At 42.3% G+C, this 27,983-nt stretch overlaps 2 protein-coding genes across 3 annotated transcripts in view; one reads left to right on the top strand and one right to left on the bottom strand.

The window, feature by feature from the left end:
* TIGAR (TP53 induced glycolysis regulatory phosphatase) overlaps positions 1 to 27,983 on the top strand; it is a 45,080-nt gene that overhangs the window by 5,761 nt on the left and 11,336 nt on the right. Inside the window, exons 5-6 of one of the 2 annotated variants that reach the window (XR_004357034.1) lie at positions 420 to 530; positions 1,017 to 1,220. Coding sequence is in view for 1 of the 2 variants with exons in the window: in XM_032687435.1 (XP_032543326.1) it covers positions 420 to 530; positions 1,017 to 1,466 (561 nt within the window). In the remaining variant the exon portion in view is untranslated. Of the gene's footprint in view, positions 1 to 419; positions 531 to 1,016; positions 2,114 to 27,983 lie in introns of those variants that run through there. The other variant, XM_032687435.1, reaches the window with a different exon arrangement.
* FGF23 (fibroblast growth factor 23) lies at positions 10,322 to 14,425 on the bottom strand. Its single transcript, XM_032687436.1, has 3 exons — positions 13,865 to 14,425; positions 11,818 to 11,921; positions 10,322 to 11,371 (listed from the first exon to the last, which is right to left on the bottom strand). The coding sequence occupies exons 1-3, from the start codon at positions 14,082 to 14,084 to the stop codon at positions 10,934 to 10,936; spliced, it is 762 nt and encodes a 253-aa protein (XP_032543327.1). The 5' UTR covers positions 14,085 to 14,425; the 3' UTR covers positions 10,322 to 10,933.

The following is a 27,983-nucleotide window of genomic DNA, read 5'->3' as shown; positions in this document are numbered from 1 at the left end:
AGTGTAACCTCAGTTACAAAGACACTTGAATTTTGTTAGCTGGGAGTGTCATTGGAGGAAACAATCTCAAGCTAAAGATCAGGCTGAAGGTCATGTTTTGAATGTCAGTGCTTTAAATGAGATGCTGCTCTTAATATATTTGTCTACCCAGCATATATATATATCTACACACACACACATATCTATAAAAATATATATTATATATATATATATATATAAAAATACATAGTTTTAGAAAAATTTTAAATGGCAAATATAAAGATACCTCCTCCCCCCAAAATTGGAATAAAATATGAATGGTGGTTAAACTTTCATGTTACATTGGAGAATTCAAGAAAACGAAGCTGTTTGCATTGGAAGGGGAACAGGAGACTTGACACATCTTGACAACCCCTCTTTTTGTACCTTATCCCTCACAGAAATATGGTGTTGCAGAAGGAAGGCCCTTGGCTGACCTCAAAGCTATGGCAAAGGATGCTGGAGAGCAATGTCCTTCATTCACCCCCTCTGGAGGAGAAACACTGGATGAAGTATGGTATTTATTTATTTATTTGTGCCTTCCTTTTCTAGGCTGTTTTATCAGTGTGATTGCAGCTTGTGCTGCTTAGGAACTTACTGAGAGCTCAGCCCAACCAGAGGTAGTTGCTTTCTAAGCTAAAAACACTGCTTGGCTTTATAACAGTGGCTGCCAAGTAGGAAATCTCTTTGTAACTGAAATATTGATTTTGAGATTGACTCCTCATGAAAGAGGAGGATTTGCAGGAGGATGGTGGCAATTACTCTCAGCCTCGGCTTTCGAGGGGAGTTTGTACAACATCCAGTAATTTGACACTGACTTCTGAGCCTTGTCTGTGATAAATATTTGTCTTTTAACTGAAGGAGTTGTAGCTCAGATTTCTGAAAGTCAGAACCTCTTGCTTTGTTCACAAGGATCTCTTTATTTCTTCATGATCTCTTCATTCTTCCCAACGGTCTCTTTGTTCTTCCCAATGTTCCCTCCTGGTCTTTCTCTTCAGGTGAGAGAACGTGCGAGGGATTTTTTTGAATTCCTGTGCCAGCTAGCTGTTGGGTTGGAACAGAGAGAACCTGGTGCATCCAGCAGAAGCTCAGGAACACCTAAAGAACAATTTGTTTTCCCTTGGACAAACCACTGCAGTGAAGGAGAACCGAGTTCTGAGGGCAGTGGATCCTCCAAAATATTAGATGCTAATATACTGGTGGTGAGTCATGGAGCATACATGAGAAATTGGATTGGTTATTTTGTTTCAGATCTCAACTGTACTTTGCCAGCAAATTTAACCAAGTCCCAGTTGTCTTCTGTCAGTCCCAATACAGGAGTCAGTCATTTCGTTGTAAAACTTGAAAATGGGAACCTGTCAAAACCTGAAATCACGTGTGTTTGTCTTAACCAGGACTCTCACTTAGTGGATGTGGGAGTTGAATGTGTAGCTTCAAAAGTGTTTTAGCAGCCCCTGCAGGGAGGAGGTGGATTTAGATCATCGTTTTGCTAAGCATGGGAAAAGTACCTGTAGTAATTACTGAGATGGACTGGAGTTACTGACACTGAACTGCAAGTGCTTACCATCCTAAAAAACCTCAAACTGCATGGTCCTAGTGCCCAGCATAAGTTTTCAGTAGCAAAATAAAACAAATATTCTTTCTGAACAGAAACATAACACTTCAGTCACTTACATATCTGATCTTATAGCACATAATTTGAAAAACTCCTTTGCTTTACTCCATAATTATTTTTATGACCTCCATGTAAAAGAGTTGGGGAGGGGAGAGGAATGGTACCTCAAAGATGAGCTATACTGTATTCTTGTTTTATTACAAAATGCTATATTGTAATATCAAACTTACATGTTGTCTTAAAATAAATTTTTGAATGCAATAGTATAACCTAAAAAAAGGAGCATTGCCTAGTGGGAAAGGTTTGTTGCAGAGTCAGGAGATGTGGCTCTGGCACTAAAGAACTGGGAGACTCTGGGAAAATCTCCTTCCCATTTGTAAAGTGGAAATTCTGATATACCTACCTCGCCGGGAGTATTTCCTAAGAAATTGTTCAGGTTGTTGTCATCTCTGTTGAAGAGCACTGTACACAAACATAAAATATTTATTTTTAAGCTGCAAGCAGGAAGAGGAACCTTATGTGCACATAGTTGGAATAATGGTCTCTCTTCTAAAAAGGAACTTTATCAATAGGGGGAGTTGTACCCAACTAAAATCCTTCTGTCAGTTCAGTCATACACTTGATTCTGTGAATGTTTTTGCCTAGAATTAGGCAAATTTGATTGCTTGGCAATTTTTGATGTTAATACTGCATTCTTTCCTCTCTGGGATGTTTGTAGTGTTACTGTGTAAGCTTATCTGGTTTATGTTATTTATAATATCCATGTATTTTTTCTTCGTTTGCATATTTTAAGCCTGTTCAAAAAAAAAAAAACAAAACAATTAAAGGTTCCTTCATTTCATCTGTATTTCTTGTGAGGGAAAAATCTTTCTTAATATTACTCTATGAATAATGAGTATGAGAAATGAACAATTACTCTACAAAACTTTGTTCAGATCACACAACTTGCTTTTCCTTTTTTTTTTTTCTGCAAAACCCCAGGCCGGACTTTTACTGTGAAAAAGACTTCCAGGGCTGATGGTTCAGTGCTGTCCTGCCTCTTAACCTGGAAGCACTGATGTAAAAATGTTAAGGACATGCCTAAAATTGCTTGTGACTGTACAAAATTAACCGTTTGACTCAAGTTTTAATGTTTTATAATTTTTAAAAATAGTCAGTTCTCTGGGCTGTTTGTTCAACACTAACACTGCTGAAATGTAGGGGATGGAGTGGGAAGTGTTCAGTCCTGTGGTGACTGGAGGTGGGATTTTAGGGTTGTGTTCTCCAGAACCTGGAAATGAACATTAGGCTTTTTACCTGATTTTTACCTGTTTTTTGCCAAGCATGGCTTGTTTATCCAGGAAATAACCATTAAACCCTCTGCTGCTGTATCTGGAAATTAGTCCATAGAGAGGAAAGTATATTTTTGACAGATGATGTGGCTGCCCCATCCCTGGAAGTGTTCAAGGCCAGGTTGGATGGGGCTCTGAGCAACCTGGGCTAGTGGAAGGTGTCCCTGCCCATGGCAGGGGGTTGGAATGAGATGATCTTTAAGATCCCTTCCAACCCAAACCATTCCATGATTCTAAAGTGGCTCATCTGATCTGTAAAAAATGCATATTTGTTATTCTGGTGTCAGCAAGGTTGGTCTTTCAACCTCAAACACATATAATTTGAAGGACTGGGTGCCCTTAAGCTGGGTTGGAAAAATCCTTGGTAGCCAACCGTTACTGACCACATCATTGACCCAAACAGTAAAGTTTGTACTTGTGAAATTAAAAAGGACCTGTTTAAAATCAGAAGTACAGAGATAACAGTGGCAGCTTGAGGAACTACTCAAGACTCGTTTAAAAGTGTCCATAGCACTTTTTCCCAGCAAAAAGAATTCCTTCTCAATGTACTGAAGGAAATAAGTTGTGTTCTCAGGAAGGAAAAAAGGGAATGTGGGGCTTTTGCACAGGCTCCTTGAGCTCCTTCCTAGAGGCATCTTCCTAGAGGGCTCCTGAATACTAAATGATGGTCACAGCCAAGGAAGGTGGAACAGTTCTAAGCATGACTTATAACAGACTTAATGGCAGAGGGTGGGACAGGAGTTCATTCTTACTTTGCTTGTCCCTGGCAGTGCCTGTTTATTTCAGGAAGGGCAGTTACATAGCAGGAGGCTCTCCTGTCAGTGCTTTAAATAGCTTGAACTCTTCTGGAATTGCCATGTCCTGAATTTTGTCAGTCATTCCATTAATACTTCTTGGAGCCACAGTAACTGAGTTGAAAATGTGCCTCCTTCATCAGCTGAAAGATGACTGGAGATATAACACTTTTTTTCTCCCTAAGTCTGTAACTTTTGTCAAATATTTCAAAACACACTAGTGATTTATGTACTTCTCAGTTTAAAAGACTTCTTTTTCTCTCTTTCTTGCCTACTCTCAAGCAGGTAATTAACATTTTATTCTTGCTGCTGATGTAAATAACTTAGGAGAACATCTCCCTTTTCAATGAATGCTTTGCCACTGCTTGGGTGATACTCTTCCCAGAGGGATTTTTGACTCTTCCTCTGTAATACATTTTGCCTTCTTTAATGTGTTTCTAGGTGGTTAAAATTTAGACCCATGCTAAGAAATAGGATCATTGTTTTCTTGAAATTATTGTTACCAAATCCTTTCCTCTTTTGGTAACCCTTACACAGGGCAAGCAGATGGTAGGATGAAAAATACCACAGGGTGAAACCATTCAAGTTTTCTAAACAGCTCCTGTATTAATGAAGTAGCATTTATTTTTCAGTGAAAAACTTATGAGTCAGAATCTCCCAATTCAGATTTTGTAAAAGACACTAAAATGGTGCAAACACATCTGCCAGTGGCCAAGGGAGTACAAGTAATCAAGTGTGTTCTACAGTTGCCCTGTTGTATTTTTTATATTATTTATCTGCCCTTGGCATTGTAGACTAGCCTAGATGATCTTATAGCCTGCCCTAATATAGTTATTTCACCTTTGTTTTGTCAGATGTAAGGTTCTCTATGCATTAGAAAGTCACTAATTCTGGAAGCTTCTGAAGTTAATTCTAACCCCTGTTTTCTTTAGGTCTGTGTGTAGTGCTGCTCTTTTCAAGTCTTTAAATTGACCCTGAGGCTAAATCTTTCTTCTTGCTTTTTTTAATCAAGTGGCTCCTGTGCATTTGTGCAGTAAATCCGTACAGTTTATTGGGATCATGGGAAAGGAGAGTTGCAATGATAGATGCTTCTGTTAGGAATAGCAACAGAGCATAAATATTTGAGGGATTACTCAGTAGTGGGCAATGGATGTTTTGTCCCTGTGATGTGCCAGTCTCTAATTAGCAGCAGAAGACAAGGCCTTAACTACAGGGTGGATTTTCAGCAGTAGCTGCCAAGATGTGAGAGAGGCAGAGAAAGCAGATCAAGCTGTTAAACACACTACCAGGATCAGGAGAATTTTGGGTGATAAGAAAATGTTACATTCCTTTTGAACACCTTTCTAGGAAGGTAGTGCTGAAATAAAGGTTAGAAACTTCTCAACTTGCCTGTCTGACTGTAGTCAGATCTGTCAGAACTGATGTGTGCTTGAAAATTGGTTTTGAAACTGGTGAAAGTTAAAATAAAAGCTGTCTTTGGCAGGCTTTTTCACCTGAACATCAGGAGAGAAAAAAACGTGGCTGTGGAGATCGCCCAAAACAAGAGGAAACTCAGCTTCTTTCTAAGCTGATGTTTTCTTTTGCTGAAGAACCCAGTTGTATTCTGCTTCCAAAACAATAATGTTTCAAAAGGTAGGGGAGTTGTGACCTCCTTTGATGCAGTTGTTCATGTTTAGCCGGTGCTTTATCAGACCAGGCTTAATTTGGAAAAGGTGACAGGAGAGAAAAAGAGCAGTTGAAAGCTCATGGCAGCTCGTGTTCCTTGGTGTTGCTCCACCACCATCATCTCACAGGTCTAACCTCCAGCAGCCATCAGGGGAGTGCTTTGGCAGAGAGCTCTGGTAGTATCACAGTTTCCTTCCTCTAAAATAAAGAGATTTTCTTCATTCCCACAGTTCTCTGTTAGGGACTGTTTTCCAGACATAGCCCTGTCTTTGCAATAGGAGGAGTTTCGGAGGGTTTTTTTTTTTACTTTTTTCCTTCAGAACAGAATTTAGATCAGATGCATTCTCTGTCTAAGCTTTTGGCTGCCTCAGATCCACAGCCCACATGCCTGGACCTAAAATATGTCAGATTTCCCCCAGATGTGTCCCTCTTTTGAGGGCTTTGGCCGTGAGCCTGAGGTTTTTGGATATATAGTGATCCCAAGGCAGCTTCATGGGCACAGTGTGTGAGCTGCTTTTCCGACATCCATGGATATGGAGGATCTGTGCATGCAGGGTAAATCCAGTGCTATTCAGGAAGGTCTCCTGAGCTGAGATAGCTCTGCTGTCACTTGCAAAAAGCTCTTGGATTCCTGGCATGCAGGGACCCTGTGGGACTATGGATGCCTCACCTGAATGCCAGAAGCTCCTGAGAGCACAATCAGAGGATATGGCACAGGAAGATACTGGCATAAAAACCAGAAATCATGAGTAGGGTGTTACCAGTCACCACAGGAATGCACTTGAGGTCCAGGCAGAACCCCTTGGGATGTAATTTTTTCCTTGTGGTGCCCAGTTGGCTGATCCATCCATAGCTGAACAGAAGAGGGATGATGCAACAGACTTAACTGTAATAAATCCTGAATATATTTTGGAATATATCTTAAAAAGTTAATTTACTTAAACTTGAGGTAAAAAAAGAAGGTTTGATTTCAGAAGGACAAGAATCATAACATTGGTTTAGTGATGTCAGGTATACTGAAGAATCACAAAAGTTTTATAACCATAGAATAGCAGAATGTCCTGAGCGGGAAGGGACCCACAAGGATCATGGAGGTCCAACTCCTGGCCCTGCACAGGACACCCCAACAATCCCACCATGTACCTGAGGGTGTTGTCCAAACACTCCTTGAGCTCTGTCAGCCTTGGTGCTGTACCCACTGCCCTGGGGAGCCTGGTCAGTGCCCAACCACCCTCTGGGGGAAGAATCTTTTCCTTATATCCAAACTAAACCTCCCCTGACACAGCTCCAGCCATTCCCTTGGGTCTGTCACTGGTCACCACAGAGCAGAGATCAGTGCTTCCCCTCCTCTTCTCTTTTAAAGCCAAGAATTCAAGAATTTAGTATGCTCGTGTCAGATGAAATCACTAATCTTTATCCCAGAATAAAGCACATCTAAAATTACACATCTGTAAGCAAGTATTTTAAACAGATCTGTCCAACTGGATGTGGAACCATGTAACTAGAGAATGGGAAATAAAGTAATTTTTATTTGAGAAGAGAGGACAAAGCAATCTTACAGGACTGTCAGTTTGACCTTAATAACACTCAGGGCTGAACAAATTCTGAAGGAGAATGTAATTACAGACAAGAGGGGTAAATGAAACCTGGAATATAATTGAGTTTTTACCATAAGTAGTTCAGACTTACGCGAGTGGTTCTTTGATGAAATAACTGATGTATAGGCAAGGGAAAAATGATGGTGAATTTTAATTCAACATTTGACACGATGCCACAAGCTTAACTGGAAAAGGTAAATGTTACTTAGGAGATAAAAGAAGGTGAAGTAGGTATGCAAGCAGTTATTGGGCACAGGAGTAAGTAGTAATGTCCAAGGTGAAGCACTGAGCTTGAGTAAAATCAGTATTTAAGTTCCTCATGGGGTTATTTTTTTGTGATGACTTTGAATAAAATTTAGGAATGTGGAAATGTTCATGAGAAAGCATCATCAATAAGTGTGCGGGGCAGAATAACATGTAGAGGAGGAAATGGTGAATTTGAGGAGTGAAATCAAAGACGTGTCTTGAGATTACCTATTGCCAGCTCAGGCTCTTCGATCCCAATGACAAGAATTCCCCCTATGAGCTGGAAGAAAATTGTTGAAACAACAAAAGAGGAGAATAACTTGGGGTAACATTGACCTCCTTCCTAAGCTTGTTGCTTACCCTGAACGCTGACAGGCAGGAGTAAAGTTCATTTTTGGGCACACAAATGGTACAAGCCCTGTATCTCATTTAAATGCTCAGAGTAGGGCTGAAGAAGGGCAGGCCTACTTAATAAAGCACCAAAAAAGTCATAGAAGTGGAAGTTAAATTTAGTTAACTTGCCAGTCTTGCTACTTCTTGAGTCTTCTCTGAATCACAGACTGGGTCAGGTTGGAAGGGGCCAGGGTGGGGCATCTGGTGCCACCTCCCTGCTCCAGCAGGGTCATCCCGATGCACATGGCACAGGATTGCATCCAGATGGTTCTGGAATATCTCCAGTGAGGGAGACTCCACACCCTCTCTGGGCAATCTGTTCAGTGCTCAGTCACTGCACAGCAAAGTTCTTCCTCATGTTCAGGTGGAACTTCCTGGGCATCAGTTCCTGCCCATGGCCTCTTGTGCCATTGCTGGGCACCCCTGAGCAGAGCCTGGTCCATCCTCTGCCCCCTCCCTGCAGATACTTTTAATTTACCAAGTATCTTTTACCCTAAGATCTTGGAGCCAGGTTCACAAATATTTCCTGATGGGACCACTGCTTTTGCATTGCAGAATTCCCAGTAGACGATCCCTCATGGTCAGTCTAGACCTACTAAGACATTGTTTTTCTCATCATCTTTCACAAAACTTTTATACTTGTGGTCCCTGAAACACCCAGGAAGCTGCAACCTGTGAGGCTGGAACTCATGGCACAGGGGGACACAAAAATTTTCGGACATACCTGCTACTCAAATCCTTCTGGAATGGGGGATTTAGACAGACAATGCAGAATCCACCATTTGGAGAAAATGAAAAGTTTATTGGTGCTTTTATTAAAGGAAATAATCTCTATTATACATTATTATAAATATTTATAAATATTCTGTGGGATTTAAGACCCACACAAATAAATAAATAAATATTGCAACATAAATAATAATGCTTTCTTACCAGCTGGTGATTGCCAGCATTTCCATTGAAGAATTAATTCTTTTGATATTTTGATACAGTTGTCTATAGCTACAAATACATTTTTTTAATGCAAAATCCACTGTGTATTCAGTCTTAGCTTAGGCACTAAATCCCCTGGCTACTAAGAGAGTGAGCAACCTGCTTACTTTGGTCTAATGTATGAATATAGAGATGGTGTGGAGATTAAACCCCACATTTCTCATCAAAGTTTGATATGGACAGAGATTCAAATTGTTGTAGGTCCATTGTCTTGGAGTCCCAGAGAGCCTGTGGAGCTTCCAACAATTTATGCAAAAGGCAAACTTTGCTGTTGTACTTGAAGTCCAGAGTTTTCAAGGAGCAAAAGCCAAGAACAGAAATCAAGTAAAGTTATTAAATAAAATCACACCTCTGCACTGTACAACAGACAGCAGGGTAAAAAGTCTTGCTGCATTTTGAATAAGCAAGAAAAAGCACAACTCTCCACCCACCTGCAACTCTCCTGAATTCCTTAGAATCACTCATTTCATTCAGAAATTAATCAAAACCATGATGAGACAGAACTCTTGGTCTAGTCTTAATCATTTGGCTTGTCCTGTGCTCCCTAGAATTTACATGAATTAGGAATCACTCTAGATAGGAAAACTATTCTAAGAGTAGTATCAGGACCTGTGACTTTTCTAACATGAGTTGAATGTTATAGATAAAAAGATATCATGTATTTATACATATATAGGGAGGGAAAAAGAGATTATTTAAATGCTGTCAGCAGGACAGACCCTGTGCTAAATCCAGAAAAATTCCAATGAACACAGGAGGGCCTTATTTTGATTTTGTTGCACTGATGTAACTCCAGTGAATTGATTTCTGCACAGTTGCATCACAAATAACTTTCAAAGTCAATGTATCCATAACATAAATCAATCTAGGGAAAAAGTTCTGTAAATGAGAGATCTCTTGATTAATGGTAATTTCACTCTTACAAATATAAAGCATCTAATATCTGCTCAGAACTGAATAGAAACATGGGTGCTAATTAGATGCTCCTTTCTAAATACATACCTAATTTTCACTCATTAGATGAGAGTCTTCATTATAGTGAAACTATTAACAGTTTGACACTTACAAGGCATAAATTTTTGGATATTTTTTCCCCCTGTGTAGTTCAGCATTTTGCAAAACAAACCATCTTGACACACACTATTGATTATTAATAATCCTAGTACTTCTCTAGGTTGGAAAGAGGAAAACTAATGATCCTTACATTATTTTTCCACATCGTGATGCCAGAATTCAGTGAATGTAGAACTGTGACAGAGAAGCACTTGACAGACAGTGAGACTCTTCTCTTTTTTTCCCAAACCTCAGCTTTGATTCAGAAAGTGTCCAGAATTGCTCTGTTTACACAAGACCATTTAATCCTGTCCTGTCCTTCTGTCACTTACTAGTTTTCCACATGTGGTGCTCTTATAACAGCAGAGTGGTCATTTTTTGACTCATAGGGGCATGAAAAGAGACTGAAGCTCCAACTTAAAAGCTAAAAACATAGAATGGTTGGGTTGGAGAGGACCTTAAAGATCATCTCGTTCCAGCTCCCTTCCATGGGCAGGGACACCTTCCACTATCCCAGGTTGCTCAGAGCCCCATCCAACCTGGCCTTGAACACTTCCAGGGATGGGGCAGCCACAGCTTCTCTGGGCAACCTGTGCCAGGGCCTCCCCACCCTCCCAGAGAAGAATTTCTTCCTAATATCCAATCTAAACCTGCTCTCTGTCAGTTGGAAGCCATTCCCCCTTCTCCTGCCACTACAGTTCCTGATGAAGAACTTACTCAGAAGGAAAATCCTTCTCTGGCTTTCTTGTAGGCCCCTTCAGATAATGTATATATTGCATATATAGTAGTTTTTATATAATAATATAACACACTGCCAGAGAGTTTGTCTGCTGTGTTTGAACACTCAGCAACAGTGCAATAAGAGGATTCCCTGCCTCTGTTGGAATGTCAGATGTTCCACGTCTCTTCCCAGTTACATCAGCAACATAATATCAGTTTCTCAGTTCATTCAAGGGATTTCTTTTTTCTTCATTGATGGAAACTTAAGGTGATTAGGATCCTAAAAGGTTTGATTTCTACTATTCTTTTAAAAAATATATCTTTTCAGTCCACAGAGCTCCGGCTGGAAAAGTTCAACTTGCTTTGTCAGTAATGTGTCATCTCTAAGTACAAAAATTTGAAATATAAGGAACTTTCCCCGGTGTTTCCCATTGGACATTCAGACTGAGAGTGTGTCAGACAGTTCCCTTTGCCTCTGTCCTCACTTTGCAGGCTCCAGGGTCACAGTTATCTGGTGATGTAGAACCGGGGGCTCGGGTACCTCCGAGCGTCCATCATGGCATGGGGGTCATCAGGGTTCACCACGTCATTCTGGTTGATCCTCACGGGTTCCCTGGGCACGTGGGAGAAGTCTGCTTCCTGTTGCAGGGGAGAGCCAAGCCCAGAGGTCTTCCTCTGCGGGACCAGGACCTGGTGAGGATCCATCGGATCCATGTCTGCACTCCTGGTGTTCCTGTGGGGCTTGGGGGTGTTGAAGCGGAACAACGGGATTTCGTTTCTCCTGGATAAAAACTGGGAGTATGGTGGCGGGTTCATGCCAGGGAAAAAAGCTTGCTTAACTCTGCCTAAGCTCACCAGGAAGTTGTGTTTGGGAGATTGGTACACATCGTATCCGTTCTCCAGCGTCCTGTGGTTGAACACACAGTCCTCTTGGCTGAAGTAATGCTGAGGGGAAAAAACATGACACCTGTGAGCAGAGGGGTTTGGCACAAATTAAAGAGGGAAAGAGGGATGAGATCTTGCTTTCTAATCTCCCAGGTCTGTAACTGAGACAACTCAGTAGATCTGAGATATATGCCCAAGTTTTCAGCAAAGGTATTTTAATGATAACATTGTTTTCTTTCAGAGGGTCCCAACCCATGGCTCTATGGTACGTCAGGAATTCTGACTGGTCCATCACTGCATCTCATTTTGCCCTCGTTTACCCAAGCAGGATCTCAGATGATTTTAATCAGCTCTACAACTCAGTACAATCAAAGAGGAAAGGAAAGTATTACCTAAGTGGCACATCCTCTCTTAAATCTGCACCTACACAGGTTTTCCCCGCCTGGGCAGCACAGCAGCAGGCTGCACCTGCCCTTCAGCCTTGAGGCTTAGCAGAGGTCACTCACCGAGCCAAATATGTTTCCTTTCATGTCCATGCATAGGTAACGTCCACTCTTCACCCCTGTGATTATTACTGAGCCAGCACCCTCAGACTTGATCATAAGGGCACCTGTTTAGAAGAACGAAGATGTCAAATCCAAGATCCTGGTTTGACCCTGCACCACTGCCTTACAGATCCACAGGTGCTCTGGCTGGAAGTCCCTGTGGGAGTCCAAACCAACCTCCCACATGACCTGGGGCGTTGTCCACCCTAGATCAGGTCAGCTGTGGCTTTGGAAAGCTCCCAGGATGGAGACCACCTCTCCAGGTGCCCTGTTCCAATGTTGCCCTAACTAACCTTCCAAAGACAACTTTTTTCTCTGAAGTCCTAGATCACAGTCTGGGGACACTGCCCCTAGTTCTGTCCTTGGCAGTTTGTCTCCCCCATCTCTGTGACTGCCCTGTGGTGTTTTCGCTGGTGTGCCCAGCAATGGCACAAGAGGCCAATGGGCAGGAACTGATGCCCAGGAAGTTCCACCTGAACATGAGGAAGAACTTCTTTGCTGTGCAGTGACTGAGCACTGAACAGATTGCCCAGAGAGGGTGTGGAGTATCTGTCACTGGAGACATTCCAGAACTGTCTGGGCACAATCCTGTGCCATGTGCTCTAGGATGACCCTGTTGGAGCAGGGAGATGGGACCAGATGACCCACTGTGTTTCCTTCCAAACTCACCGGGGGTTTTTGCAACCCCAGGGCAGAACTTTGCAGAACTTCCCACCTACCTGGTGTCTCGGTGGTGCCGTGGTGACCTGGCAGCAGTTCAGTCACCCTCCCTTTCATAACCCCTTCTGTTGTCTGATTTCCACCCTTCCTGCTCCACCATTCCAAATCTTGGTGTACTTGTTTCATGGCAGATATGACAAAACATGACAATTTCCTGCCTGTTGTTCTCTAAAATCCCACACTGGTTCTTGACTAACATACCTAAAATGAGTTTTATAAAATCTTTAAATATGCAGGAAGAATAACAAGGCAGTGCAAGTGTTCCTGCAAGTGTTTCCTTAGCAATTCCTTAAAAAAATAGAGCATGATCCTTTTTTCTCCTTGAATAAATTATAACTTCATCCTTATATGTGCTGCAAATATATTATGCAAAAACACTGTTCTGTATGCTTAGATTTTTGAGTGTATAAAGAAGATGCTATAATAAGAAGAATAACTTAACTTTATGTTGCCTACCTACTTGTGATTTGAGTGCTGCTAAGACAGAAGTACTTTTGAAATGCTTTAAAAGAACACCAAGTCTTAAAAAACCCACCATTTTTCTACTAACTAAAGAGTTTGGGTCAAGTATTTAGCAAAGGAAGAAATTTAGTAAACTATTCTCTGTTTAAATAGAATAATAAAATATGCAATAAGCATATAATAAAATACACAGTAAGTATTTAATAAAATAAACTGCGAGGAGACAATTTGAGAACCTTTTAGTTATACTAGAGAATAGTTATTTCTCATGAACCCCAAAGGTTTAGCACTTCTTTTATGGCCTTTCCTAGTTCTCCCATTTTTAACTGACCTCTGTATTCCCATGTTCTATCCACATTCAAAGTTAGTTTTGTAGTCATCAGCCTTCTACCCCAAAACACAGATTTTAGGGCTGCTATCAGTTTTCCAGCACTGGTGTGGTGAGTTCCTTCAGTGCAGTTCCTTTGGGAAGACTGTCACCACAATGGGAAGCAGCTGTTTGGGGAATGTCATCCCCAACCTCTGATAGGAACTCCCACAAGAAGCTGCGGGTAAAATCATGAAGTGAAGGATAATTCAGGTAGTTTTTGCTTGCAGAGAAAGCAAAGGACTTTACTGAAATTCCCCATCCACTACATTTCTTTGTAGTGATTTTATTTTTTAAACAAAAGGAGGAATAATTATGCTTGTTTTCCATCCCGTACCCATGCTATTGTCTGCCTGCCTAAGGAGAAGAGGGGATTTTTTATAGGTAGTGAGAAACTAAAACTGTTGCCCTCCCTCCCCTGCTCCCATGAAGGCTGAGGATCCATAGGAAGCTACTCACTGTAGATGGTTTGGTGAGGGGCACCATCAATGTAGCCGTCGGCATTGATTTGGAGGTGGAAGCTGTTCCTCTCCGTGTCCGTGTAGAGGTGCATTAGGCAATCTCCATTCCCCCAGCTGGGATTCAGCAGTGGAGAGGAGTTGGGGAAGGCAAAGGTAGCCTTCAGGCTGCAGAGTACCAGGAGCAGGGAGCTGCAGGGTGCCATGGATCGCTTTTCCATGGTCGGTCAGGATCTGCAGCTGGATTCGCCTCCACGCTCCTTGCTCGCCCTTGTGCTGGAGTGTGGATCCTCAGATAGGTTCCCTTCTTCTCTGCAGAGGCTTATAAAGGGCAGCAAAATGACATCACACAGGAAAACCTTCTCCACATCCTTGATTTTTGGCAAAGCAACATTTTAAGCGTCCCGAAACCTCAAGGGAAGGATCTCTGGCTAAGGTGTGGGGGGGAAAAAATGTAAGGTTTCTAAAGACAGCTCACAAAAGCTAATCATATGTTCAAATGTTATCTACAACCCTGTGACATCTGAAAGCTTCCCACGCCCCTACTGTTGGATCCAGGAAGGGCAATCCACTGCACTTGAACTGAAGGGAATGACCCTTCGGACCTGAATTATCTTTCTTTTTTTGCAGGCATGTTTATTCAGATTCCCACCTCCCCTCAGAGTTTCCAAACTGCATTCTGATCTAGCAAACACATTGAATAGAGCTGAAATTTTGTTGCAAATATATGAAAAGCTCGTATTAGGTTGCCCTGGGCCTGATCCCTCCTTAATTATGGTGTAAATTCCACACCAAGCCTGTTGGGGTGATATTTGTGTCACTGCATTTAAGCAAAGGGAACTTGATATGAGCACACAACCCACTTCAAATAGACTTTTATTCCCTTTTATATCTCCTGTTTCATTTTGAGCCACCTAAATATCTGAAGTTGGCCAAACAGCTGAAAATTATGTGTAAAACACTTAAAAACTGGATGTTTGTTCCTGCATTGCGCATCTGGCTGGCAGTTTTACAGTCATACAGGTTTGCTTGGGCAGTAGTTATGGGGTCTGAATCAAACCTGAAATCACTCATATCGGCACATTTTTAGTATTCCAGGTACAACAGGCAAGCTTGGAGGAGCTACAAAGGGACATAGAATATCCTGAGTTGGAAGGGACCAAGCTAAAAAGTAATAAGTGGATAGTGGTGTAAAAAGTGTTCCAAGATACAAGCCCTGCTTCTCAATTGTCCTGCCAATGATCTGTGTCTTTACAAACAAATCTGCTTTAAAAACAAATGTGGTTCTATTTATTGTATGAAAATGCTGTGCTAATGGGACATTGTATACGGGGGAATCATAGGAGTAACGGGTTCCATAACGAGACTGTGTTAAGATTCCTTTCAAAAATTAATATAAAACCGAGGAGCACCAAACAATAAATGAATAATTTGCTTTGATGAAACCCAAGGATTTTAATTGTAGCAGTGTTAGTTTTGGTTACAGTCTCTAGTTGGACACAGCATGAAAAATCCTGAGTTTCATTAACGAGCTGTGGAGCGGTGCCATCAGCACATAATGGATTGATAACATTAGTGGATTGATACAACTGTAACCCAGCGCAAAAGTGAATCTCTTTTTCTTTTTTTTTTAATTGTTTAAAATTAGCAAAAGCCTGCCAAATCCTTCTGCCACACCTGTGTAAATCCAGAGGCTTGCATCAGTGTATATTCACCTGTGTAAATGACAGCACTTTTTAGCCAAAGTGTATAAGGGTCAGGTCTTAAACTGAGTAGCCTGACAAAGCTGTCTTCCCTGTCCAGGCTACAGATATTTTACTGGTTATAACATCTGAAAGGCTTTAATTTAAAAAATAGCTGTGAAGGAAAGGAGAGCTATCTTTTTCTTCTCTTTTTAAAAGCGTTCTCTCTATTTGTTGTTGAAATTATCCACCCATACTTTTTACTCTGATATTAAAACAAGTGTTGGAGATTTTTCTTGTTTTGCTTTCCATGGTTTTATTTTTCCCCATTTATTCAGACTCCTATGGAAATGTGGATATGGATTCAGGAGCAATTGCAAAAGCTTCTGCCAGAGCTGCTTAGAGAATAGTGTGTCCTCTTGGAATATTTCATGATTCCTTGGTGGATGCTGTTTTTCTGGTTTGATATTTCATATTCACCATGACACTTTCCTGGACTTGCCAGCATTCACTGATCTGATCTCCCTCTGGTGTCTTGGTGGCAGAGGAAACATTCTCAGATATTTAAAAAATTGATTCAACCTCATTTAAACACACGTCAGTTGTGAGCAGCTGTTTCTCTTTTTTATATATGTCAAAGATGTAAAGATTACTTTTGCATGCTTAAACTGTTTAGCACTTTCATAAGTTTCCCACTGGGTCAACAAAACTCCAGATTTTCCTAAATTCTGTTTAAGCTGCTGGGCTAAAGTGAATTTATTCAAGTCTCTGCTTGTGAGGATGATAATGCAAATTTTGCTTTTTCGTGGACTTTTGGTTTGTTTTGTTTTAAACCTATAAATGCCCACTGCATGTGTTTGGGGTTTTGTGTGGATTTTTTTAACAATGCATTTCTTTTTTATTTCTGGCTGATCCATTTATTCTTTCTGTTGGTATTTTACTTATCTTCTCCTAGACATTCAGCTGTTGATGGAGTAACCAGGTGTATGAGAGCTTGTTTACTTCTCCAGCTATGCCTGTCAGTCTAAGAGAAGTGATGGCAGCCTTTTTTGTCTTGCATTGATTGTTATACTGATGCATCAGTAATAATATTTCTGCAACTTTTACCACATATAGTGATATTGCTTTTTCAGGTTTCTATATTGTTCTGCGATGTTTGATGAATTGAGATGGCTTTTCTCAGTTCTCAGCTGTAATGCTCATACTTTGCTGGTGTGCTCATTTAACTGCAAATTATATCCAAAACTGTGCACAGAAAACAGCAGCTTGGGGTCTGACTTTCCTCCATTTTGACTGCTTTGTGTTTCAGCTCTAGCTCATATTTCAGTCAAAACTTACCATCTCAGATCTGTAAAACCCCCATTTCAGCAACTGTGTGTCATCCCTTGTGCTGCTGCAAGGGAAGTAACTCCTTAATTTCATTGCTTATCACTTTAAATCAGCTGCAGAGGACTTACAAGGGAAAGGCAAGCTTTTTGTCGCAACAAATTTAAGATACTGCAAGTGACTTGCTGTCAGTTACTTTTTGCAGACCCCCTGGAAGTAGTTTGTGGACCATTAGAAATTTGCAGGTTAATAAAAAGGAGTTTTCTACTCAGCCTTCCAGGATTCTCCTACGAGCAAAATCACACGTTCCCTCGCAGTGCTGGACTACCTTTCATCATGTAGGAGCATCTGTAGCACTCTTGCTTAATAAAACATATTGCCTTATATTTAAACAGGTGTGTGGTTTGCCCTTTTGCAGAATTCTGTGCCGAGTGTCTGTGCTGGCTTCAGGAAGCTTCAAAGATCACAAGGCAGTTTAGGTTGACAGATTTGAAGCTGCCTCTGCCTTTAATAATTTTCTTTGCGTCACATCTCTCCAAAAGAGACCACAGAAATCAGGGGCCCTTCCCTCTGCCTCCCCTTCCTTAAAATCACTGTGACAAGTGGCTCTGGGACAATCACATCTTCAGGGTTGGAAGCACAAGGGTGGAGTGCCTCTCCAGAAGTTATTCTAGGAATAATGATGCACTAAGCCAAGGGTATGTAGAGTGGATGCTCTGTGTGTGTGTGTGTGTGTGTGTGTGTGCACAAGCCTTTGCCACAGACTTTACCCGGTGTTGTTAAACACATCCTGAGTGACCTTATTTGGATGTCCCATTCTTGTCACACTGCCCACGACTAAAGAAAACATCCTGGCTAAGTTCACCTACGTGAAACAAATGAGGTAAGCACAGCCCACTGGGTTTGTGACCACAGGGTGTACGAGCAGTTGTTGCAATGTGCTTGCTCTGAGGAACAGAAATGAAGGGCCTCATTCCTCCTCCAGCTGAAATCCTTGGCAGAGCTCCCAGTCAAAGCTGAACCAGTCCCTAAAAGGTTTTGTTTTCGGAACAGAGAGTGTTTCTGACATTTTAAGGGGTCTGAATTTTCTTAGGTATTGTGGAAGAGAGAGTGGTTGCAGTCTGTGATGAGAGCTGCTGATACCCTCAAGTTCGGAAAATCATAGAATGGCCTGAGTTGAAAGGGACCTTAAAGATCATCTCATTCCAATCCCCCTGCTATGGGCAAGGACACCTTCCACTATCCCAGGTTGCTCAGAGCCCCATCCAGCCTGGCCTTCAACACTTCCAGGGATGGGGCAGCCACAGCTTCTCTGGGCAACCTGTGCCAGGGCCTCACCACCCTCACAGGGAAGAATTTCTTCCTAATATCCAATCTAACCCTCCTCTCTGTCAGTTTGGAGCCATTCCCCCTTGTCCTGTCACCACATGCTCTTGTAGTGTCCCTCTGCATCTTTCCTGTAGGCTCCCTTTGGGTACTGGAAGGCCACAAAATGTTGTTTTTGATGAGGTGGCATGGAAGGGCTGAAGTTTCTCTGTGTAGATTCTGAAATGTGCCCTGTGCTACAGTTTGTCTGTCACTGGCACACCCAGTTCTGCTCACCTACCTGCCTAGGCAGTGTGTCTTACGTGGGAAAGCGTGGTGTGCTTGCTTCCAGGTGCTAAGGAATCCCACAGACACAGATATACAGCCTCAACAAGAAAGTCAATTCAGTCATCCATCTCCTATTGTAATGCACTGCATGGTGGCTAAAAGCAGGCTGACTGACCATTTTATTTGGGGAAAACTCTTTGGTTTATGTAAAGTTTCCTATTTCCCAACATTGTTATCTCAGCTTGGACTGGAAACATCCAGGAGTTCCTTCTGACCTATTTCTCTGATATATGATATATGCCACTGCATTCATTGACAGCTTCCAATAAACTAATAGGATTATCTCCCCTGGCTAGACAGAAAATTAGGGTAAATAATAAACCTTATTTTAACCTGGTTTTAAACCTATTCCAATCTCTCGGGTTCACATGTTTCACTTAAATCTGTCTCCCTGAAGAAGAGATAAAAAAAGGCTTAGGAAACTTTCAAAAGACAAAATACGCTGACAACATCATCATCACCCAAGGGCTCTTTTTCTGGGGGCAGGAATAACAGAGCATGTGACTGGTGTGATTAAAGCTACATCAATGCAACTGCAGGTGCTGCTCTTTAGCTCTGAGACTTATTTTTTTAGTGAGATCTCTTTGAAATTAAAACTTGATCATAGAAACATTTTCTCTGTGAGTTTTAAGAGTAATTTTTTAACCTTAAAACCTAAACAGCAAATGAAGAAAACTTCTGACTGAACCAAGCATTGTACTTGTACCCAGTACTTCTAATGCAAGGAAAGTAGAAAGATTTCCTAAGCTACTACAAGCCCAGTATGTGATTCTGGACTCCTTTAAAGCAACATGGAGATCAAGCTTTGCAAGGGACAGGGCAAGATAACTAACAGAGACTTCATTTTTTCACCTAAACTGTGTTAGCTCATCTTTGCTCAGAAGCTGGTTTCTGTTTGTGGAGGTGTTTCTGTGATGGGGGCACCTGGAACACACAGATTAGGATCTATTAGATTGGATGGAAGTCTGGCAAAGATATGTCTTGAACTCTGTCTCTGATTTGGGTTTCTCAGGTAGATTTGCAGCTACAGTATTTTTTTGGTGTATTGTAGGCACAGTAGCTCTTCATACTGCTTTCTCAGCCTGTCACGTTGCTTGGCAAGGAGGAGCTTGAGTGTCACATTGTGCCCTGGATGCACAGGTTCATCAGCTGCTGGGACACTGATCCTTCACCTGGGCCCTGCTGATCTTTGGCCATTTTCACAGCTGTCACAAGCTGGTGCCACACCAGGACTGATTGAGAAACACATTCTCTTTCAAATAAGTAAACCAGACTGTTCTTGTCATTTTTGTTGAAGTTCTGGACTCTCATCAAACTGCCCAATTTTCCAAAAGCAAAGATTTCCTCATTGACAATTTTTTAAAAACTTAGAAATGCAACTTAACACTTTTCTTTTTTTTTTTTAATTTTAAAAAAAATTCTTCTTTATTATCTTTTCCATTATCCCAAATGGACCTTCTTACATGCCAGAGGCTAGTTAGTCCATCTGCCTACCCTGAACATGACTATGTCTCTTTGACACTGGTGTCACTTCTTCACCCCTTGTTCCATGCTTGATTCATTCCCCAGTCTTCACTTCTGGTAAAAAAATGGAAATTAATTCAAGTTAACACCTTCTTGACCATCTGATGGCCAGCTCAGCATAGACTGAGGTTGTGCAAAACGCAAACATACAGAAGAAATTTCATACAGAAGAAATTCCACAGTCACCCAGCTGGCCTGTGGACCTGCATGTTGATTGCTATAGGTGTGTAGGAAATAAATCCTACTTGAGATTAACTTTTTCTTCTTTAAAATCTGCAATTTCTTTTTGGAATGTGCAAAAACAGTGCCTGCAGATTTGCTCAAGGTTTACAGAATGTGGCACCCATGCATGCCCCACACACGTCCCCTTTCCCACAGTTTCTATTCCTGTAGTTGTTGCCTTTGCAAAATCAACATTATCATAGAATCACAGAGTGGTTTGGGTTGGAAGGGAACTTAGAGGTCATCTGGTTACAACCCCGTACCCAGGGCAGTGACACCTTCCATTATCCCAGGTTGCTCAGAGCCCCATCCAACCTGGCCTTGAACACTTCCAGGGATGGGGCAGCCACAATTTCTCTGGGCAACTTGTGCCAGGGCCTCCCCACCCTCCTAGGGAAGAATTTCTTTCTGATATCCAATCCAAACCTACCCTCTGTCAGTTTTAAGCCATTGCCCCTTGTTGTGTTTTGCCCCTGTGGTGAATGCAAGCTGGCTTGTCCCTCACTGGATAACTGAGGTAGTTAAAGTGCTATTGATCTCACTGAGTTAAACCTAGGCTAGTTATCATAACTCCCTTCCTTATGTTTTTGCATCATTTTGCTTTATTGCTTCTTCAATAAATTCATGTTGGACCAGTGAGTCCTGAGCCCAGGTCATAGAGCAACCCCAGAAAAAAAACAAACAGGCTCTAATCACCTGGAATGACTCAGGATGGATCAGTTCTCATTTAATAAAAAAAAAAAAAAAAAAGAGATACTCTCCTCCAAACGACCCAGAGACAAACATAATTATAAGCTCTGTTGTTTTATCCATCATCGCTGCTGATTGCTCGTTTGACGTAAGTTGGTATGGTCACGTTGTCCTTGGAGAAGCTACTCCAGAGCTGTGAGCTATGGGCCATGAAATCACAAGCCCATAATAAATTTGTGAATTGTAAACAGTTGATTTAGGGGACAAAAAATTTTGTCCTAATCAAGGCATTTTTGTCCACACCCTGTGACAAAAAATAGTCAGCAGTAATATGCATGCATGAGATTCAGGATTGAATAATATGTTCAAATCTCATGATCCAAGGACACAGCTTGTTCAGCTCATCTGGACTTATTGGCCCCTTGGATTTTGGCCAAACACTTTTCAGTAGACTATGGCTTCCAAAACAAACATGCTTTTGGATTGAGCTGGATGCAGAGCTTGGCTGGAGAGGGGAAAAAAAAAGAAATCTCTGCTTGTGGCTGCATACTTGGTTGTTTGTTTTTATGATTTTTTTTTCCCAGTGACAGCTATTCCCGCAGCCAGGATTGGTCACTGCAGTGAACTGCAATTCCAGTTTGCATTACATGTATAAAACCTAGAGATTCCCACACTGTTTATCTGAGCTTCAGTCTCCTCCTCAGTTACCCAGCAGCTGGAAGAGATTCTTACTTCCTCCTTTACTCTCAGGTTCTGACAAGGGAACCAAATGTCCTCTTGGCTTCTGCTGAGTCACTGTGATTCCAAACATGAGGCACAAGAGCTTGCAGTTGGGTCGTTTTTCCAAGGAACGAAGTGATCTGTAGTTAAATAACTTGGTCCTAAGTGTCTCCTTCATTGCTTAAACCAATGCAGAGCAGGGTGGCTTCAGGAAACGCCAAAAGTAAAACAAAAAAACCCCAAAGCAAAACAAAAAAAAACCTAATGCGGAAGAGATTTAGGGCTGTTTATTTTCTTTTATAAGCATATCTTAAGTTAGATGGCAAATACTGACCAGCACTATTAATCTGAGAGGTCTTCAGATCATGGCCTCCAAATGTCTGAAAAGGTACTGAATATCCACTGCTTTCCTTAGGAACAGTGGGAATGGGATTGGGCATTGCTAAGCTCCATGGGGACCAGACAGTTTCACAATATTTTAATTTGTTTGCAAATCACTTAATGCAATCCAGACAACTGCCTCACCCCATTGTCATGCTCTGCCTTAAATGAATGTCTGGCTGTTCCCTGGAGAGGCTGGAGGGGGAATCCCTGGGTTACACACTCTGCCTTTGCCATTCCTTGCCTTCTGGGTCTCTTTATTAAGAGCACTACTTACCTCTTAGTAAGGAAGACTATCAATGCAACCATTAAATAAAACAATGGCATCCTCGGTTGCACTGGCAAAAACACATCCAACAGCTTGAAGGATGTATTAATTTCCCCTTTGGCAGAAAATGTCCCCAGATCAGACACACATTAGACAACGTGTCTAATTTTGAGGTCCATTTGCAAGAGAGATTTAAGAAGCAGGAGCAAGTCCAGATTGGTCACAGATTGTACAGGGAGAGGCTGTTGGAGTAGGGTTTGTTCATCCTGGAGGAGATGAGGGGGCAAATCTGGCTGCAGTTACAGAACCCCTGTGGGAACCTTTTCCTAGAGGAAAAGGTCTTTCTCCTCCAGTTCCAAAATAAGATTAATGGTGGAAATTCACATTAGCCTCTCCCTAATATTGCCAGTTTCCAGGCAAACACGTTCATCTCCAGAGTTATGAGGATGTATCTCAATCCAGGAGGTCCCAGGTGAGGCTGGTCAGGGCCACTAAGGTCAAATAGTGACCTTGGAGCTCCAGCAGCAGCCCCTGCCAAGCCAGAGCTGGGATCAGGAGAGACTTGCAGTCGAGGGATGAGATTGATGTGGGGCACCTGTGGGATTTTATGGGGTGTACAGCTGCAATGGAAAGAGCAAAGTGGAAAGGGAGCGATTTAGGGCTGGGTTTGGGCCCCTTCTCAGCCCCAGGGGCTGGGTGGGCCTGGGGGGAAACAGGTAGATGGTTGCAAGGCTGGGGTTAGCTGGCTTACAGCAGAGCCAGTCCCTCTTCCTGACTGGGAGAAGCTGGGGACAGGCATCCCAGAGCTGCTGGACACCCTGTGACATCCATACTGAGACCTCCTATGGGCAACAACAAGTTCCAATAAGGACAAAAAGATCCAAGAGTCAATTGGGTCCTCAGGTCCCCATGAGATTTAAGTGATGCATCCCACTCCTTTCTCCCACTCGTAGGATCAGTGCTGGGATCCAGCACAGAAAATCATGGAGACTTTCTTGGAGGCCTGGATCAAACACACTGAGCAAACCTGAACCTTAAATGTCAGGTGACACTTATGGACATAATGTACAGTGGTCTCAGACTGTGTCAGCCTGTTCATTCCCATTTTTAAAAGAATTAACACTAAGGTGTCTCACATAACTGTCATGTAAACTAGAAGGATTTCTTCCTTTTCCTACAATGCAGAAAATAAGGACCTATTAAATAAAATTTGATGTTTTCCACCATAAATTTTATTGATCTAAAAAGTAAATGAGTGAAAATTACAGAAAAATCAAAATGTTTTCAGTTATCATTTTTCTGATGTACCTGTACAACTTACCTGAACGGTTTTTGTTTGTTGTATTTTTTTGGGCTGTCGTTTTGGGGTTTTGGTTTTAGATTTCTTTGTTTGCGGGTTTTGTTTGGTTTTTGTTTGTTGATGTTTTGGTTTGGTTTGATTTTTTTTCTGAATTGGAAGCCTATTTTTTTTTCCATTGAGGAAAGCTATGGCTATATTTGTTCATGAAACTCTGTAGCATTTAGCTTCACGGACCAAACTGATGCATGTGCAACTGATAAATCGTTTATTCGCGGGCTAACAAGCCCTTATAAACCTCCCGTGACATCCCGTATTTCCCATCACAGTTCTTAGCGAGTCCTTCCATGCTCTGTTGAGTACTGTTTCCAGAGGTTTGCTGTGGAGACTACATCTCCCATAGTTCCTTGGGATATGTTCCTGTATAATGTTAACCCTTTCCCCACAAAACTCTTAGTACCTGGTGCTCTCCTAGAAAAACTGCTAGCTCAGCAGTTGGTGGAGAATTGACATTACTGTGATGCTTTAGTTTTTGCTGGTGGGGTAAATCTCTGTTCAGTACATTTCTTAACAATATTCTTGTTTCTAAGTGTGAATGAACCCCGTGTGGTTTTGAATTTCGCTGTGTATTTCCTTACCCCCAGAGTTATGGTTTCCTCAGGTGGCACACTGCCCCCTGGCAGCCAGACCCCTGGAGCTCCTGATCCTTAAAAATATCTCTAGTAGTTAAGGAACTTCCCCGGTGCTGGAGCACCTCTGCTACTAAGACAGGGTGAAGAATTGGGGTTGTTCAGCCTGGAGAAGAGAAGGCTTTGGGGAGACCTAATGATGGCCTTCCAGGACCCTGAAGGGAGCCCACAAGGAAGATGGAGAGAGACTATTTCCAAGGGCCTGGAGTGACAGGAGAAGGGGGAACGACTTCAAACTGACAGACAGTAGGGTTAGATTGGATATTAGGAATAAATTCTTCCCTGGGAGGGTGGGGAGGCCCTGGCACAGGTTGCCCAGAGAAGCTGTGGCTGCCCCATCCCTGGAAGTGTTGAAGAGCAGATTAGATGGAGCTCTGAGCAACCTGGTCTAGTGGAAGGTGTCCCTGCCCATGGCAGGGGGTTAAAACAAGATGATCTTTTATGTCCCTTCCAAACTCCTCTGTGATTCTATGAACTGGAGATTGTATCATTTGTGATCACTTATGGCACCACAGCATGATTTGTATTAATGCACTCAGTGAGGTAACAGGAAAAACAGGATTTCTTAACATGCTTTAAAATCTCTCCAGTATAATTTAGAAAAAACTTGTGCTTTCTTCTTTCCTTTTCAAGGTGCTCCGTGCTGCTAAACAGTATTTCCATGGAATAATTTGGCTTGGGAAGGATCTTTAAAGGCCATTTAGTCCAATCACCCTACAATGAACAGGGACATTTGCAACTAGGAGCTGCTCAGAGCCCCATCCAACCTGACCTGAAATGTTTCCAGGGACCGGGCATCTACAGGTGAAACCCGTGCCAGTGTTTCACCACTCTCACTGTAAAAAACTTGTTCCTTATACCTGGTCTGAATCAACCTTCTTTTAGTTTAAAACCGTTACTCTTTGTCCTATTGCAACAGGCCCTACTAAAAAATTTGTCCCCATCCTTCTCATAGGCCCCAAATACTGATAGGCCACCCTCAGGTCTCCCCAAAGCCTTCTCTTCTCCAGGCTGAACAATCCCAGCTCTCTCAGCCTTTCCTCACAGCAGAGCTGCTCCAACCCTCTGATCATTTTGGTTTCCCTCCTCTGGATCTGCTCCAACAGGCCCATGCCTATGTCTTTTAAGTCATTCTGTATGGCACTGCCATCGAGGCCTAGGCTCGGGTTTTATGTTTGCAAAATCCTTGGCAAACCTTCGAGTTGGAAAATTTGGAGCAAAAACCAAATAGTTTTCCTGAACCATTTACCTGCCTAATGCTACGAAAAGTTGCTTGTCAAGGAGAAACCTGAATCTCAAATATTGTGTGGTGGCTTCACAGTTAAAATTGTGGCTTCCCTATATAATGGTGCAACAGATACCAACACAGTGAGGGCCTGAAGCATTTAAAGAGTACCAGCCATGAGACGGGAGACTCCTTTCTCACTTGTGCCCAGGTCCATGGTACAGAATCCATGCTTGATCTCTCACATCTCGCTGCTAAATTAACAAAATAACCACCAGAGGGCAATAATGATAGGAATAACAGCTGATTAAAATGGCAGTAATCAGCCTTAGGAGGCCAGACTCTTTTTAGCTGTCTCTAGCACCATAGTCGTTAAACGGCCCTCAGACGGCAGAATAGAATCATAGAACAGTTTGGGTTGGAAGGGACCTGAAAGATTATCCAGTTCCAACCCCCTGCCATGGGCAGGGACACCTTCCACTAGACCAGGTTGCTCAGAGCCCCATCCAACCTGACCTTCAACACTTCCAGGGATGGGGCAGCCACAGCTTCTCTGGGCAACCTGTGCCAGGGCCTCGCCACCCTCCCAGGGAAGAATTTCTTCTTAATACCCAATCTAAACCTCCTCTCTGTCAGTTTGAAACCATTCCCCCTTCTCCTGTCACTCCAGGCCCTTGGAAATAGTCTCTCCCCATCTTCCTTGTGGGTTCCCTTCAGGTCCTGGAAGGCCACAATTAGGTCACCCCAAAGCCTTCTCTTCTCCAGGCTGAACAATCCCAACTCTCTTAGCCTTTCCTCACAGCTGAGCTTCTCCATCCTTCTGATTACCTTGGTGTCCCTCGCTCCAACAAGTCCATGTCCTTCCTGTGCTGGGACCCCAGAGCTGGAAGCAGCACTGCAGGTGCAGAGCAGGGCAGAGGAGCAGAATCCCCCTTCCCATGCTGCCCACGCTGCTTTGGGTGCAGCCCAGGGCATGGGGGGTTCTGGGTGCCAGCACTGATGCCGTTCTTTGCCCTGAACGTGGTTAATACAGAATCTCTGTAATCAAGGAAAAAACCCAAATATTAAGAGAAACTTAGAGTCAAAACACTACCAAAAATGTATAAAGTTTTATTTTAGGAATACATTAAACTATTGTGCACAGCACATACATATAAAAATAGAAGCAATTTCACAAACAATTGATTGGACAGTTTCATGTTTCTTGCAAATTTACAGTCTCAGTTGTGAGTCCATGTTGATTCAGAATATGAGGTATATTTTAGTGAAAAAAAAGTAATCTGAGAACTTTGGCACCATTTTACTGTGCAAAATAAAATCTTGGAATTGAAATAGTGAGGTATACAAATATTACTCTGCTTTTCCACTGTGTATATCTGTGCCTCTGCACATTTGGGAAAAATACAGTTATTTAAGAACATGACTCAGTTCTAACGGGGGTGGATTAAGTCTGAAATTGTTATTGGATTTGCCTAAGGAAGAAGAAACCTTGAAAACAGGTATCAACTCCACAGGAGAATCCCATGTGGAAAATATGGGCATGACAGGCTGGTGCGGGGCATTCACAGCAATGCTTTCAGAGCTTGTAGCCCATGTCATGACCGCCCATTAATGCACACTGAGATGAGATGTGCATTGCAGTTCCTAATTTGGCTCTGGTCTGGGAAATCCCTTCACTTTCATGAGTTTTCTTTATGTAGTCACCCATCCATGAAACTTTTCTTTGGAAGAAAGTTTTGTGTAAGAGTTTGTCAGATGATGTTCATATTCACTCCACAGCCACCGTATCACGTACATTAGGCTTTCAAATGGTTTGGGTTTTGCCAGCTTAACAAATTTATCCTAAGGTGTGCAAAAGGAATGGTGGGCTTCCTAAATCTTCCTTCTCCATGATAACGGCCTAAGAAGGAGGAATTTAGCTAATCAAGCATGAGGCAGAACAGGATCAGGCCATTTCTCAGGCAGAGCTTAGCTGCATAACTTCTTGAACCCTGCTACCATGAGCAGCCCCTGGACTGCTTGCAGTGTGCCAAAACATTCCTCAGCTCCTCTCTGGAAAGCAGACTTGCATTCACTTAAGAAGCACCTCTGTCAAAGCATATATCCAACAGGTCTAAAACTCCACAGGGCTTCAGTTCTACACTATTTGTGCTGGAGGGGTTTCTTCCCACAGCTATCCCTCCTGACATATCATATTAGTCAGAATTCCTGGGATCAGGAGACCTTTTTTGATTTCAGCCTTGACTTCAGTGTTGATCTGGCTGTCACTGATGTGTAGTAAGGAAAAAATGCAGTATTGTAAAGAGTAACTCAGTAGAGTGACTGATGGGGCTTTCCAAATGCCCACCAAAACTGCACCTGAAAGGGTCTGCAGTTCCTAAGAACAATCTCAGCGCAGTCGGCTGTGTCTGCACAGATCTGTAGCATCACAGAATCATTTAGG

This window comes from Chiroxiphia lanceolata, chromosome 5 (genome assembly GCF_009829145.1).
Source record: "Chiroxiphia lanceolata isolate bChiLan1 chromosome 5, bChiLan1.pri, whole genome shotgun sequence".
Classification (NCBI taxonomy): Eukaryota; Metazoa; Chordata; class Aves; order Passeriformes; family Pipridae; genus Chiroxiphia; species Chiroxiphia lanceolata.
Note: the sequence above shows the minus strand (reverse complement) of the source record. Positions and strands in the feature narration are given on the sequence as shown.